At 42.1% G+C, this 15,355-nt stretch overlaps 1 protein-coding gene across 4 annotated transcripts in view; it reads left to right on the top strand.

Moving 5' to 3' along the window:
- LOC117439781 (uridine-cytidine kinase-like 1) overlaps positions 1-10,810 on the top strand; it is a 41,049-nt gene extending 30,239 nt beyond the window's left edge. For 2 of the 4 annotated variants that reach the window (XM_034075853.2, XM_034075851.2), the window contains 8 exons: positions 1,460-1,479; positions 3,052-3,150; positions 4,868-4,961; positions 5,089-5,151; positions 6,429-6,551; positions 6,855-6,962; positions 7,926-8,082; positions 9,061-10,810. In XM_034075853.2, the coding sequence (XP_033931744.1) occupies positions 1,460-1,479; positions 3,052-3,150; positions 4,868-4,961; positions 5,089-5,151; positions 6,429-6,551; positions 6,855-6,962; positions 7,926-8,082; positions 9,061-9,137 (741 nt within the window). In that variant the 3' untranslated portion in view covers positions 9,138-10,810. The remainder of the gene's footprint in view (positions 1-1,459; positions 1,480-3,051; positions 3,151-4,867; positions 4,962-5,088; positions 5,152-6,428; positions 6,552-6,854; positions 6,963-7,925; positions 8,083-9,060) is intronic. The other 2 variants (XM_034075854.2, XM_034075852.2) reach the window with 1 other exon arrangement.
- The last annotated feature ends 4,545 nt before the right edge of the window (positions 10,811-15,355 follow it).

Raw genomic sequence — 15,355 nt, 5'->3', positions numbered from 1 at the left:
CGATTTTAAATCGTTCAGCCCTACACCTTCATTTACTACGGGATGATTAGTTTCTTTAAGCTCCTTTTTATAATGAGGTTCATTCAACATTCAAGCTCTTGTACCCAGGGGTGCACATAGTCAGTGTTTGGTACTCCAACTTCTGGCTCCACTCAAAGTTATTTGATGAAGCCCTCTGTACCTCTGTTTCGCAAACGTCAACGGGGGGGGGCTAGTGGAGTACTTCGTGACCACAGAGTGTGAACGTTGTGATCAGCTGTTTTAGCGCAGTTCTCCAGTGAAGGGGGGAGTCTCCCTCCGCAGCCGGTTGGCACAGTTCCGTTGTACAGACCGACGTTAACAGCAGCCCTGTCTGTGCACACAGAGACCGACTCTGTCGTCCGGTGATCTAACCGCCTTCTGGAAAAGCTTCACAAGTACGTCGGTACGCAAATGCGCTTTGTGACACAAGTGACGGTACGCGTTTCAGGTTGTCGCGCATGTGTACCAGTTATGGGCACCCCTGCTTATAAACCTCCAGTGTACCACCTGCTCGGCACAAAGTAAACGTAACAAAATGAATAAAGCCACAGAACACTTTAAAAAAATAATTTACCAAAAGCCTCACGCTGTCACGCTTAATGCAAGTTGCATGTAAAACAGGTCTCAAGTTTAATTTCAAGTGACTTCAAAAAAGTCTTAAAAGCTAGAGAGCGAGACAATTCCCTCAGAGTTGACGGAGCAAACAAAGCTATTGTTGAATATATCGAGTGGCAGCTTTAAGATGCATATTTATACATTTGACTTTCATGGCTTTTAAAACCCGACTGTCCATTCGTATATAATCATTAATGCTGCTGGATGGATCGACCGGTCCCTTGCTCCACAGCTATGCTCACATGTCTAAACAACCAGGCCAACGCCGACTTGTTTAACACCGTATGGGTCTACAATTCAAGAAAATGTATATTGTTACCGTTTGCCTTTTTGAAACGACACCTGCAGTCGAACACGAATTAAAGAAAGATGACGGAGATCAACTCGGCGTGATTCAGCCTTTTCTGAGCAGAACATCATTTTAAGATAACGCCAACACGTGTTCTTCTCTCCTGGCGACATGTGCAAATGGGACATGTTGCACAAAGCTGCTAGTTCTCTAAAGAATGATACGTTTACGATGCATTAAAAAACACAAGGTGGCGAACCCTCGGGTCAGTCGGTAAGTGTGCAGGAGCTATAAGTGCTTTGCAGTGTTCTCACCTGGGCAGTAAAAGCGTCCTGCGAAGAAAGGGCACACATCGAGTCGCCTGAAATGAACCCTCTTTTAGGACAAATAGATTTCGGCCCTGAGCTGCAACGTGTTCACGAGGTGGAGCTGTTTCTCTGCTCTAATGCTTTCTCTTCTTCTCTCCTGTGTCTTTTCCTTCTGCTTCTTCATCTCTAAATGTCACCACGTGAAAATATCTGTCTCCTTCTTCAGAGGAAGCTGCGCTGGGATATGTGAGGCTCCCCGTGTGCATCCTCCTGTCGTGACGTGGTTTTCAAAGCACACTTGAGTCCATGTGATGCCTTCTGGCTTTTTGCAACTTGTTTTAAATAAGCTTTGCATTTTGAGCCGATCAAATACCGGCTCCATTTTGAAGCCGTTCGTGACACGCGAAAGTTGCAGAAGCATGCTTTACTGAAGGAATGGAGCATGTGAAATCGACTTCCTCGTCGCTCTTCAACATCGCAAGCATGCCGTTTTAAAAATTGAATTTCACAATTTGCTTATTTTTGGAGTTGCATTTTGTTTGCTTACGTTGATGACACACACACACACACACACACTGTTAACCAGACATACAATTAACGTTATATAACGATGTTAGAGAATAAGTTGGTCCACTGAGTCTTTAAGATGGGGATGAACTTTATTCATAGTCAAATGTTTTGTTTGTAAATCCAGCCCCATTTACTTTGTATTGCAATCTGTCTGCATGTGTGTGTTACCTGATAGCAGGGGTGTCAAACTCAATTTCATCGCGGGCCACATCAGCGTTATGGTTTCACTCAAAGGGCCGGTTGTAACTTTAAGACTATATAAGAATACATATATAAATATTTAATATATATAACATCATTTATTATATTACATGATTGCCTCTGCATTGGATTATTTTCAGATACGTCTGAAAGCAGAAGTCTAGGGCAAATAATTGCAAGTCTCTTCAGTGTGCATGTCACAAAATTATTTTAAAAGAAAAGCCAAATTCTGGAAAAAAAGAAGAGACATTTTGAGAAAACGCAAATTCTAAGAAAAAAAGCATATTTTGAAGAAAAAAAAGGCAAATTGAGAAAAAAGGCAAATTTCAGATGCATTGTGGGACATGTAGTTTATGGGCAACGTGCTTCTGTAAAGTAGCATGTAACCGTATAATAAACATATTATATTCTTTGCAAGCTCTTGCGGGGCCACAGAAAATGAAGTCGCGGGCCGGATTTGGCCCCCGGGCCTTGTGTTTGACACCCCTGCCTTATAGTATGTCGTGGGCTGTCGGCGTTTAAACCTTGCAGTCGATTATATATTAAACAATTCAGCTAGTTTCTGCTCAATATGCAATCTTATCTTTCCATTGTGTGACGTTAAAGCTAGGGCTGATGGCCAGACTGATGACCACAGTCAGTTGTCAATATTGAAATCTAGATTCTGATTTTCTTGTGTTTTTCGTGATGGTACAATCGGCCCGTTTTAATACTCTGGGTTCTGTCGACTCGTCACTACCTAAATCATTTCATGGCAAATATAGTTTTTACCACAAGAAGAAAGTCAGATTTAAGAATGCTAATTTTGAAAGCTAATAATTGCAACTGGAAACGTCAGCGATCCAAATAGTTAACGTCAATACTGGCCTTCAAAATAAGGTTGAAGTCGATGTTCTTCACCTTAAAGAGAGCGTAGATAAATGTTACTTTTGAAGCTTGATATGTGATTTAGGAAAGTCTTCAGCGCCAGGGAAGTCTTAAATATAAGGCCTGTACCATTTCAGGTCATTTCTGTATGTCAGTCTCACCATTTGATTTTTGCCACAGATCGGCACTCGCCTCGGCGCACCAGGGTCAGCCGTTACCCACAACCCTCAGCGTGATGGAGAGCACGCCTCAGGTCCGCGGCATGCACACCATCATCAGGTCAGAGCGCGGGGAACATCGTCTTAACACATATCTTTGTGCTGTCGAAGCTGTTTTATATAATCATGTGTTTTATACATTTATGGTTTCAAGTAGGGCTGCTCAATGAATCGCAATTACGATTATGGCTTGCAACGATTACGAAAACAACGTAATCGAAATAAAACGTTTTTTTTTTTTTTTTATACAATACTTTTTTTCTTTCTCAGTTGAATTAAACGTAAAGTTCAGGCTAATCAACTGTTAAAAACATACTGTTCACATTTTTTTTCTCCAATAAATGTATGTTTTCAAAGTAAATGGATAATCGTTTTTAATAATCGTGATATCAATTATTGACCCAAATAATCGAGATTATGATTTTTGCCATAATCGAGCAGCCCTACTTTCAAGACATACTAGTGGGTTACTCATTATGTTTCGAGGAAAGATGCCAATCCATTTCTATGACCAACAGTTGTCTACATTGGCATACACTGGGAATATTTAAAGACCGAAAATGCAATATATAATATAATATTGTGTCAGAAGTCAACTACGCATGCACTTTGAGGTGGATATATAAGCTCTGAGATTCCCTTAGACCAGGGGTGTCAAACTCAATTTCTTCGCGGGCCACATCAGCATTATGGTTGCACTCAAAGGGCCGGTTGTAACTTTAAGACTATATATCAAAATACATATATAAATATTTAATATATATAAAATAATGTATTATATATTACATCATTGGCTCTGCATTGGATTATTATCCGACAGGGTAATAACTTCATAATTAACTACGTCTGAAAGCAGAAGTCTAGGGCAAATCATTGCAAGTCTCTTCACTGAGAATGTTACAAAATGATTTAAAAAAAAATCTAATTATGAGAAAAAGGCAAATTCTAAAAAAAAATCAATATTTTGAAGAAAATAAGTCAAATTCTGAGGAAAAAAAGGCAAATTCTGAGAAAAAAGGCAAATTTGAGATGCATTGTGGGATATGTAGTTTATGGGCAACGTGCTTCTGTAAATCGGCATGTAACCGTATAATATTCTTTGCAATCTCTTGAGGGGCCGCATGAGATGAAGTCGCGGGCCGGATTTGGCCCCCGGGCCTTGAGTTTGACACCCCCTGCCTTAGACGCTAAGGAAATTAAACTATTGACTGCTTTGGTGCAACGTAACGTGTCTCTTACGGCCCGACCACACAGCAGCGTTAAAAAAATCTTCCAGCGCTTCTGCCCATTCACTTTGCCTCACTTTTCACCGAACTGCATTGTGGGAAGCAAAGCGGAGATGTCCAGGCATCTCAGGCTTCAAAAGTTGAGCAATGTTCAAATTTGAAGCTGAGCTGGAAGCGCCAGCCAATCAAATCCCGTTTATGCAAATCTGACGGTACAAGCGCTAGCCAATCAAACCGCGTGCAAGCAGGGAGAGACATATAGTTCATTTTCTATATATATATTATATATTCCTGAAAATGGAGGAGAAGTTAGTTATTACGGTAGCAAATCACCCGGTTCTGTATGACCTTTAACACATGTCTCCGTTAAACACAAGACTACAAATACAGTGTAAAGGCAATCGGAGTATATATGTGTTAAATGATTATCTGATGATTTGACACGACAGCGCTCCAGATATCCTGATGTGAACGTCCTACAGGGATCAAAGTCTTTGCTTGTTCTTACATCTCTCCTCCGCCTCTTTGCTCCTGACCTCTGTGTGTGTGCAGAAACAAGGAGACCAACAGAGACGAGTTTATCTTTTACTCCAAGAGATTGATGAGGCTCCTGATCGAGCACGCCCTCTCCTTCCTGCCTCTCAAGGTGAGTCGTGTGCGTTCAGATTACTAACCGAGATGCCTGTGCTATATCTCAGTGTTTCCTTCAGTGGCAGTGGATGTTGTGAACTTGTGGTTTAGTTGATCTCGTTCACCCTTTTCTCCCTCTCCAGTCGGTATCCGTGGAAACGCCTCAGGGGGGCACGTATGAGGGGAAGAGGCTGAGTGGGAAAAGAGTAAGTCTGCTTTTATACTTCGTTTCTAAAGTTACCGTAACTTCAAAATGAAGTCCATGGATGGTGTTTACCCTCTCAGCACACCGTGTTCATAGCTAGGGACAGAACATGTGAAACCACCCGCTTTATGTACTTAAAGGCGGGGTAGGTAGTTCGCTTCAGAAACCCTTGTTATATTCCATGGGATGCTCTTAACATCCCGATAGCAATGAATACATTAAACGTCATCTGTGGAAGCCGTGGCGCTGTAAAGAGCTCGACCAATCATCTGAGCCGGCTAAAGTAACTGGATGGCCTGCCTGCCTGCCATTGGTCATGTGTGTTGGGGGAGGGGCTCTGAGAGGAAGGGGCAGATTTTTTACGGTTGTGTATTTTCAAATTCTAGCGCACTCGAGCCGGTTTCTCCATTCCTACCTACCCCACCTTTTACATTTTCACCATTTACGGCTTCTTCACAGCATTATAATAACTAGTTTAAGTTTTGGTAGCTAAATAATTACACGCCACACACTTCCCGCTCTCTTCCCCATTTCATCTCTCGCTCTTTAATGTAAACTGTCCTCTTACTTTGAACTGCTGCCATCCGGGCGGAGATATCGTGCCCCTTATTTAAAAGAGAACAGATCGAGGCTGTCTTTCGTCCCACAAGCCATCAAACTCCTGAATAAATGATGGATAGGACGCCTGTTTACCCAGCTGGGCCCCGTCCCCCCTACAGGCCCCTCGTCATGTCTGCGATATCTGGTTTCCTTATGTCTGTTTGTTTTTATCTGCGTCTGTGTTGTTGTCAGTGACGTATTGTCTTATCTTTTTAAATGCCTTTGTGATGTGCTGCTACCCATTTTCCCCTCGGGGACTGATAAACGAATACTATACTAAACATCCCCCAACAGATGTATATTTAAAAAACAAAAGTATGATAAATAACATAAGCTTGACTGTCTAAATGTTGCAGTGCAAGTTAAGACGTTTGACTTCGTTGAGCAATGTTCAACTTTTGAAGCCTCGGTGGAAGCGTCAGCCAATCGAATCATATGCCAGTACGAGCTCTAGCCAATCAAACCGCTGCTTGTGTGTCCGGGGCGGGAGATTCATGTGATCGGTTGTTGGCCGAGCTTCAGACACGCCCGCCGGCAAACTTCAAGAAACCAATTGTTCGCACTTGTTTAGCGCTTAACGTCTAGAATGACTATAAGCTGCTGATGTGCTCGCAAAATTTAGTTTTATGTCGTAATCAAAGACCTCATATCCCACTGGACTTCGTTTCTCTCGTGCAGATCACAGGCGTTTCCATCCTGAGAGCAGGCGAGACGATGGAGCAGGCTCTGATGGCCGTGTGCAAAGACATCCGGCTGGGGAAGATCCTGATCCAGACCAACCACGACACCGGGGAACCGGAGGTGAGCGAGTCCGCTTTCTACCTGCAGGGATATTGTCCATATCTGAATATCTGCAAATGTGTCACGAGACCTGGACCCCACAGACGCTCACACCCTCAGATCCAGCACCAGACACTTGTTGCGCTGCTATGGACAGTCTTGCACATTTCCCAAAGATATTGAAGTGGCTGTATTTCGATCTCTCCGTCTGTACACACAAACTGAAAGATTGACAATAACGTTGACTTTGACTTAAAGATTTGTAGCTATAGTTAATATCCGAATATCTGCAAATGTGTATTAACTGTCGTTTCCTTCTTTTAGCTTCACTACCTCCGCCTGCCCAAAGACCTCACGGAGGATTACGTCATCCTGATGGACAGCACCGTGTCCACCGGGGCTGCTGCTCTCATGGCCGTCAGAGTGCTGCTGGTTGGTCGAAACCCCTCTGATAACTCTCGAGATGCTAATTTTTAGTTTTTTAGATGCATATGTGGATTTAGTCCTTTGCTTAATCACAATGCTACCACATATAAACTGTGTCGTGCATTAAAGAGGGACATTATTCTAACTAGCTGGGCTCCTTAACTTCAAAATGCTACAATTCTGGATACAATACCAGATCACATCTCTCTCTGTTTCTATAGCAACGTATAGCCTAAGCTGCTATAATCACTACTATAGTGTTGCTGCTTTTTCAGATATCCCAATCCCTAATGAACCCTAACTATTAATGTATGGTCCATTTGTTGTTTTTATTACTTTTATTTTAATAAGCCATTTCCTTTTCAAAAGTATCCACTTGTAAATGACACCGTCGTGATTTAGGGAGACAAATGGCTGTACCCGAATATTCGGTCGTTGTCCCACTATTCGGTTTTCAATTTCGTTATTCGGATATTCTTTTTTTTTTCTTTATCCTTTGCTTTCTCCGTCTTTACATATCGGTATGCCTTTTCTCCGTTAACCTCCACTCCTTTTGTCCGTCACGTTGTTTCCATAGCAACAACAACTTCCTGTCAACAGCGCTAACTCTCCTTCAAAGTAAAAGCATGTCCATACAAAGTAGGAAGCCAAGCCCAATTACACTTTGACTTTCGACACATACAACTGCAACGAAAGTAACAAACACGACGCGATATCCTTTTCCATTTCAAAGAACACAAATTGGGTTCCATTAACAAATGACTATAACACAACAATACTGTAGAATAACAAAATGAATGCCGTGAATAAACCGAAATACACGCGTGGAAGCTCCCCGTCAGAGCGTTTTAAGAAGACCTTAGGAGGAATAAAAAGATGGAACCAATTGGCTCCCATCACGTGTTCTCCCAGCTGTCCTCAAAGTATTCTGTCGTCTTAATGTGCCTTCTCCCCCCGTCCCCTCTGCAGGACCACGATGTAGCGGAGGATAAGATCTTCCTCATCTCGCTCCTGATGGCGGAGATGGGCGTCCACTCGGTGGCCTACGCCTTCCCCAAAGTCCGCATCATCACCACCGCCGTGGACAAGGAGGTCAACGACCAGTTCCACATCATCCCCGGCATCGGTGAGGATGCTTTCTCTTTCCCTCGTTTTAATTTGCAGGAAGCAGTTTTTCACAGGATATGGGAGGGTTAAGTTGCATTCAAGAAAATAAACCAATGCACGATCAAAAATGTACATTAATAACCCTAAGGTTGTATTGCCATATGCACAACGCTGCAGTGTAGAAATGGCAATGAAATTCTTCTGACCTGAGCTGCTCCAACAACGCAACGTATATAATGAAATACAAAATGGCATGTTTGACACATTAACATTCCCTAACAGTTGAGGAAACGGCCCAAACCCTATCAAAGGTTCCACGTTTCCTTTTCAGAATATACGTTAAGGCAGGGGTCTCAAACTCGAGGCCCGGGGGCCAAGTCCGGCCCGCCACTTCATTTGATGTGGCCCACAAGAGCTTGCAAAGAATATAATCAGTTTATTATGGTTACATGCCGCTTTACAGGAGCACGTTGCCCATAAACTACATGTCCCACAATGCATCTGAAATTTTTCTGATTTTTTTTTTATTTTAATGCCTTTTTTCTCAGAATTACAATGTTTTACTTATTTTTAAAAATGTCACGTTTTCCCACAAAATCTCTCTTATTTATTTATTTCTCCAGAATTTGGCTTTTCTTTTAAAATCATTTTGTGACATTCTCACTGAAGAGACTTGCAATTATTGGCCCTAGACTTCTGCTTTCAGACGTAGTTAATTATGAAGCTTTTACCCTATCCGATAATAATCCAAAGCAGAAGCAATAAAGTAATATAATACATTATTTTATATATTAAATATTTGTATATGTATTTTTATATAGTCTTAAAGTTACAACCGGCCCTTTGAGTGCAGCCATAATGCTGATGTGGCCCGCGATGAAATTGAGTTTGACCCCCCTGCGTTAAGGGTTTGTTTGGTTATATTTCACTTGAGGTTGCCGGTCTGACTGTTGCCTAGTTTGCTTTTATCACCTCTCCTCTTGTTTTGTATCCAAAGGTAATTTTGGAGACCGTTACTTTGGCACCGACGCTCCGTCAGACTGGTGTGAGAGCGACGATGGGATGGACATCTGAAGGCAGAGTGGAGGGTTGTTACAGAAGCACTTAAAACGTTTAAAAAGAAGACTCTCCCTCGCCCCTCGCTGCTCGTCCACGCTGAGGAGGCGAAGCTTTAAGGAACTCCTTCCTGTTCAGACGGGCAGAGTTCACCGTCGGGTCAGTCGGAGAGAACCGTGGAGATTTATTTGGAGGGTTTACAGAAAGTTTAAAAAGGGGTCGAAGTGTTTCCCGTCCTGCAGATTAAGAGAAACGCTTGAACGTTGTGTAAATAACGTGTTTTTGTTGCTGAAGCTTTGGAGTTGATGCTTGAACGATACGCGCCGTCCGGTTTACTGGAAGCGGCTTAAAGGGGCCCGACTGTGGCGTCCATGTTCATAACGCTCTTTACTTCTCTCATACCGCCTGCGCTGCAGCACCTCTTTTCACCCTCTGTCTGAAACCAGAGCCCAGTCTGCTCCGATTGGTCAGCTGGCCGGCTGTGTTGTGACTGGTCAACCGCTTCCAGATGTCCCGCCCCTTAGATCACGTGCAATGTGTTGGAGCCAATACATGCGGCAATGTTACATAGTGAAACCGTTTAGATGTTAGCCTTTGCAGACCATTGACATGCATTCAAACCTAAATAACACGACAGGTAAGGGAACACGTGAAAAAGCGTAATAGGGCCCTCTTTAAAAATCCTCAAGTTTCTTTCAGGATTTCGCACCGTGAGTCTCAGGCAGTTTTGATTCTTGAGTAGTTAAAAATAAGGACTTAAAAACTATTAAGCATTTGAAACAATCTTTAATTATGATTACAAGGTCAGAACATGTGTTTGACTTTGAATACACTCCTTAAAAAGTTAAAAGAAATATACATAAAGGAATTATGATTTGCATTTCGAGTTATAATTTAGATGTGAATGAGAGACGGGCCTTGAGTCGGCGAATGAGTGGTTATTAGGGGCGGAACGTTCCGGTTTATTCCCATGGAAAGTTTCCATCTTTAAAAATTCCCAGAATTATTATGTACTTTTTTAAATGCTTGCATCGTGCTGATATTTTCTTCCTAAGAAGCTGAATCGTTGCACAAAACCAGAAAAATAACGCCTCGTGTTTTAAAAAGAGTCTCTCTCCGAGTATTGGATATTTAGGGGGTGAAAGGTCAGAGTTCAGGACCTTATAAACATCATTGATACTTGACAGTGTACCGTGTTAGAAGCATTAATGTGTTGCAGCTTTGCTTTAATGATATTAGCTGTATAATATTATCACAACAACAACGACATAACTTGAAGATAACTAAGGGAACACCGTCAAAATGATTATATTATCCGTTGCCTTTTTATTCCTTTGTTACCGCGGCGATATAACGAGGAGATTTCCACCACGCTCAGAGGTCATTATATTAATTTAACGTCATTGTTACGAACATCTCAATTACATGTAGCCGTTATTTATATCCGTGTTTGGCTCTCGTGTAGAAAGGCTTTAACTCGCTGCTTTAGTTCACGGTCGTTTCCTAACTGAACGGACCGGGAGACCAAATGGAAAGTGTTGTTGCTCGGGATCAAGTGTCATCATTTAAAAACACAACGCCAGCACCTGTGTTTACATAAGATAGAGATATTCAGATCCATTCAAGTCTAATCTCACATGTAAAGTGTTTGTATGAATTAAACGCAGAAACTGACCCGTTTGGGGAACGTACTCTTTGTGATTTCTTTACTTTGCGTTTAATGCCTTTTATTTATTCATTATACTGTTTGCAGTGTTGCTACATCTTTGCTTTATTTCAGTCTATAATCCAAGTAATATATTATTATTTTAGTGTTTCATCTGCTGCCCAAGATTCAGAGCATAAACAACGGCTGCCTCCCGATTTGCACAAGTTTCCTTTTAATACAAGATACTGCAGATTGTATATATAATTATAATACATGTTATTTATATAGTGCTTTTCCTGGTGCTCAAAGCGCTTCACAAGCAAGTAAAGAAGAGAAATAACAACACGTATGCTGTTACTGCAGTATGCATACAATTGGGACATAATAGTCTGACATAACAAACTGTATTACATTGCATTTAGCTGATGCTTTTATCCAAAGCGACTTACAATAAGTGCGTTCGACCAACAAAATACAAACTAGAAGAAAACAGAATCATATAGTACATCAGCCAAACATTTCAAGTGCTACTCAACTGGCTTTAGATTAGCCAGTCCTTTGTTAGTATATAATGGCTGTTAGAAATTAAAATCAATGTTGATATGGCGTAATTTGAATTAAATACACTATTTAATTTAAATCAGTTTTATTCTGAAAAACCTGAAGTTCACTAACTATTAACTTAATACTTTTATTCTGAAAATGCTTCACTTCCGGTTAACATTAGCATGTGGCGAAATGCTGCATTTTCAAACCATGAATCAAAGGTGAAATGACATGTGATGTTGTACACTGAGCACACTGGGTTTAGCACTCTTTTATTGCCGCTGAATAACGTTTATTAGGGAATGTTTAAATAACCACAGACACCAGAATGATTTAATTTAACGATAGAACAAGGCAGGAATTGCATTGGACCCGCCCCCCGACGACGCCGGCCAATAGGAGAAGACCTCAGATGACAGCAGGAAGAGCAAGCCAAGGATTGACCTCTTCTACCTGCTGACCGGTCGGATGAGGAGAGCGCCTCCACTCGCACATTTCATTGTGTACATCACCGCATCTTTTGTGTAATTAAATGCTGTTAACTTTTATAAGCTTCCCTTGACTCTTTTCAGTCTGTCCTGCTATCAGGGTTCAAGAATTCACTAACATGGCGCATTTCCACTGCAGCGGGTAGCCCCGTTTAAGCGTCCTTAATCGGCCAGGCAAGTGTTGGTGGCCTTTCCATATAGCGTAGCACCGGCTAGCGGGTACTTTTTTCCGGCCCCATAAAATCGTGGTTCTATCAGGCCAGGGCTGAACTAGTGACGTCAACACTCTCGACTGTTGATTGGTCAGAGAGAATCGTCACAAGATCGCCCGCGAGATCATCCCTCGCGTCACATACTCGTATATCTAGAAGCAAGCTTGCAGCATTTTTGTAAACGGAGGAGCTACAAAAATGGCAACGTCAAAGAAAAGCACACCGTGGTCGACCGAGGAGGTGACGACGTTCCTACATCTCATTAGGGATGATGAAATCCAGCGGGAGCTCGACGGAACAACAAACGCATGTTTATATATATTTATGGTTGTCACTGGAAGCCAGTGAAGTGAGCGGAGGAGCGGTGTGGGAATATCCGAAGAGCAAAGGATTATGGGTAAGAACATCCCAAAATGCATGCTGGTGTGCAAAATGCAACAGCATGCATTAGAACATTTTGCTATTTTTTGGTACATTTGATTTGATGTTCAATGTTTTGGGACATAAATAATACATGTGTTTCTGGCATGCTAAACAGTTTGGGTATTGGAACGCACCCCAGGTGTATTTAAAGAAAAAGGCCGTATTCACTTCAGTTAAAGGTGGGGTAGGTAAGAATGGAGAAACCAGCTCGAGTGCGCTAGAAGTTGAAAGTACGCAGCCGAAAAAAATCTGCCCCTTGAGGGCACGACCAATGAGGGCACGAGATTAGGTAGGCCATCCAGTTACTTTAGCCGGCTCAGATGATTGGTCGTGCTTTTTACAGCGCTACGGCTTCCACAGATTGTATATATTTATTGTCAAAGCATTTCATATATTCATTGCTATCGGGATGTTAACCCTTCTCTTGCGTTTCGGGTCAAACCGAATGACTTTAGTTTTAATCATAAATATTGTGTTTTTCATCCAATTGCCTCGATACCTTGTTATCCTCCACACTGGCCTCTGAACACACACTTGATGATCTCCACTTGCATTGCGTTTTGAGTGATTTATTCAACAGTGAAACATCCATGATGACCGCCATAGAAAATGAATGGGTATGAGTGCATTATGTTCATCCTGCAGATGGACAACATGTATACACACACACACGTTACGAGAACCTCTCCCTTTCTCGATGTATGATATAATGTATCGTACCTTCTCACAGGTGCAGCTCTGAGAGAGGCCCCGGAGGGAGAGGCGCCTGAGGGAGAGGCGCCTGAGGGAGAGGCGCCTGAGGGAGAGGAGCCTGAGGGAGAGGAGCCTGAGGGAGAGGAGCCTGAGGGAGAGGCCCCGGAGGGAGAGGCCCCGGAGGGAGAGGCCCCGGAGGGAGAGGCCCCGGAGGGAGAGGCGCCTGAGGTGACATTCCATAATTTTGCATGGCCAACTATGTGCGTGAACACACACACACACACACACACACACAGTTATGGTATATTTCTCTTTCAATAAACGTTCATTGGGGAAAACGGAATCGGTGTCTTATTTGATATTCATCACAGTGAATGCTGAACTTGATGGGCCCTCCGGTGGGTCCGCACCATGACATGGAACACTGGCTTGCTTGTATCAAATCAATACATCATTGGATCGGGAAGAATCTCAGCTCCAACACCAACTAAAGCTTTTCCATCTCCAGTAAACACAGCCTACATGGCAAGCATCTTTATAATATACAGTAATGCAAAATAAGCACTATCTTTGAACTTACTGCAAACATAATATGAGATTCCCCCTGGTGTCCTTCTGTCCGTCCTACCTTGATTCCACGTCCTTTGACTGTTCAAATGAGATGTCAACCATCAACATTGGATAAGGGGTTCGTTACGTCCCCAGCTCGCTTAGGGTAAAAGGGAAGCAACCCGAAACCAGGTGTTCTTGGTAAGAGGTTGATTTTAATAATAAATTCAAAATAAAGATGACCTAACCAAAAATGCAGGCTCTAAAACCCAGCTATCTGTTCACAAATAACGCTACACAAAACGAAGGCCACAGATTATCGCAGTTATAGCGCACTATGGGCACTTAAGGCTAAAATAGTGAGGCGTCTGCACAAATCACAGAATACACACTTAAGCGCACACACCCTAACTAACCACTGTAGCAGAACTAGCGCAGAGCTACACAGAACGTAAGGAGAGCACCGAGAGACGTCTGACACAGATTCAGACCTCTCCTGTCTAACCGAGATGCGCACACACTCTTGTAAGAGTCCGCGGAAGGTGTGGGCAGGGATTGGTGCTGCTCCAATCCAGATCTTCGGCCACGCCTACCGGAGGAGAGACCGGAAACTGGCATCCAATGGCGTCCGGGCAACGGCACATCTCATATACATATCACATACACAGCTGAACACAATCCCAGACAGGTTAACGAGCAGACAGCAGCCGTGACAGGGTTCCAGAGATATCACTGTGCAAAACACACCGGTCAATTTTGACCGAAAATAGCATGGGAAGGGGGGTAAGACCCAACGCAAGAGAAGGGTTGAGAGCATTCCATGGAATATAACAAAAAGAGTTTCTGGAATAAATTACCTACCCCACCTTTAAACAGTTTTAACAAGCATTTATCCAATCCAATCCAACTTTATTTATATAGCACTTTAAAAACCTTCAGACCAAAGTGCTGTACAGAGAGATAAGCTCACACAACATAATATAAATACAAGATACAAACACAAAACAAACCAGAATAAACGTAATAATTAAAACATAAATAACAGCCATATAATAAAAACAATAGACCACTGAAAGCAAATCAAAGCAACAATCTACTTGTTTCTGAATGCCAAGAAATGTATGATTGCGTTCCTTTTAGTAGCTCAACGTAATGGAAGAAGCTATAAAAACGTACATTTTGAGTTGTTTCTTTTCCACATAGAGTATTTGTTGAAGGTTGATTTGATCTAAAGGTTGTAATAATTATCTGAATCTGTGAAGTTAAATGTAATTGAGCGAGAAGTACAATATTGGCGTAGGAGATAAAAGTTGCATGAAAATTCAGTACTTATAATAAATAAATATAATAAATAAATATGGTCATTCTACCAGTGCTGATGCGACTAAATTAAACCCATCCGTTATTCATGTTGTTAAAGTGTCCATCACATGTGTGCATTAATTCAGATTTAGTTTGAATGTGCCGTTAATACAGGTGGACTTCAAACGACAACATAAAAACATTACTCGTGGCTCATTTGTATTTGGGTGCTCTAGTTAACTAGTGTGTACGGGAACACCTGAATGCATCACAGCCATTCATTAATGTATGTTCGGTGCAATGTCAAGAATAAACATTTAAAATAACTTATACATGTAGTTTATGATTGTGATTATTGTTTTGATACTGGAGTTT

Source organism: Pseudochaenichthys georgianus, chromosome 24, assembly GCF_902827115.2.
Source record: "Pseudochaenichthys georgianus chromosome 24, fPseGeo1.2, whole genome shotgun sequence".
Lineage (NCBI taxonomy): Eukaryota > Metazoa > Chordata > Actinopteri > Perciformes > Channichthyidae > Pseudochaenichthys > Pseudochaenichthys georgianus.
Note: the sequence above shows the minus strand (reverse complement) of the source record. Positions and strands in the feature narration are given on the sequence as shown.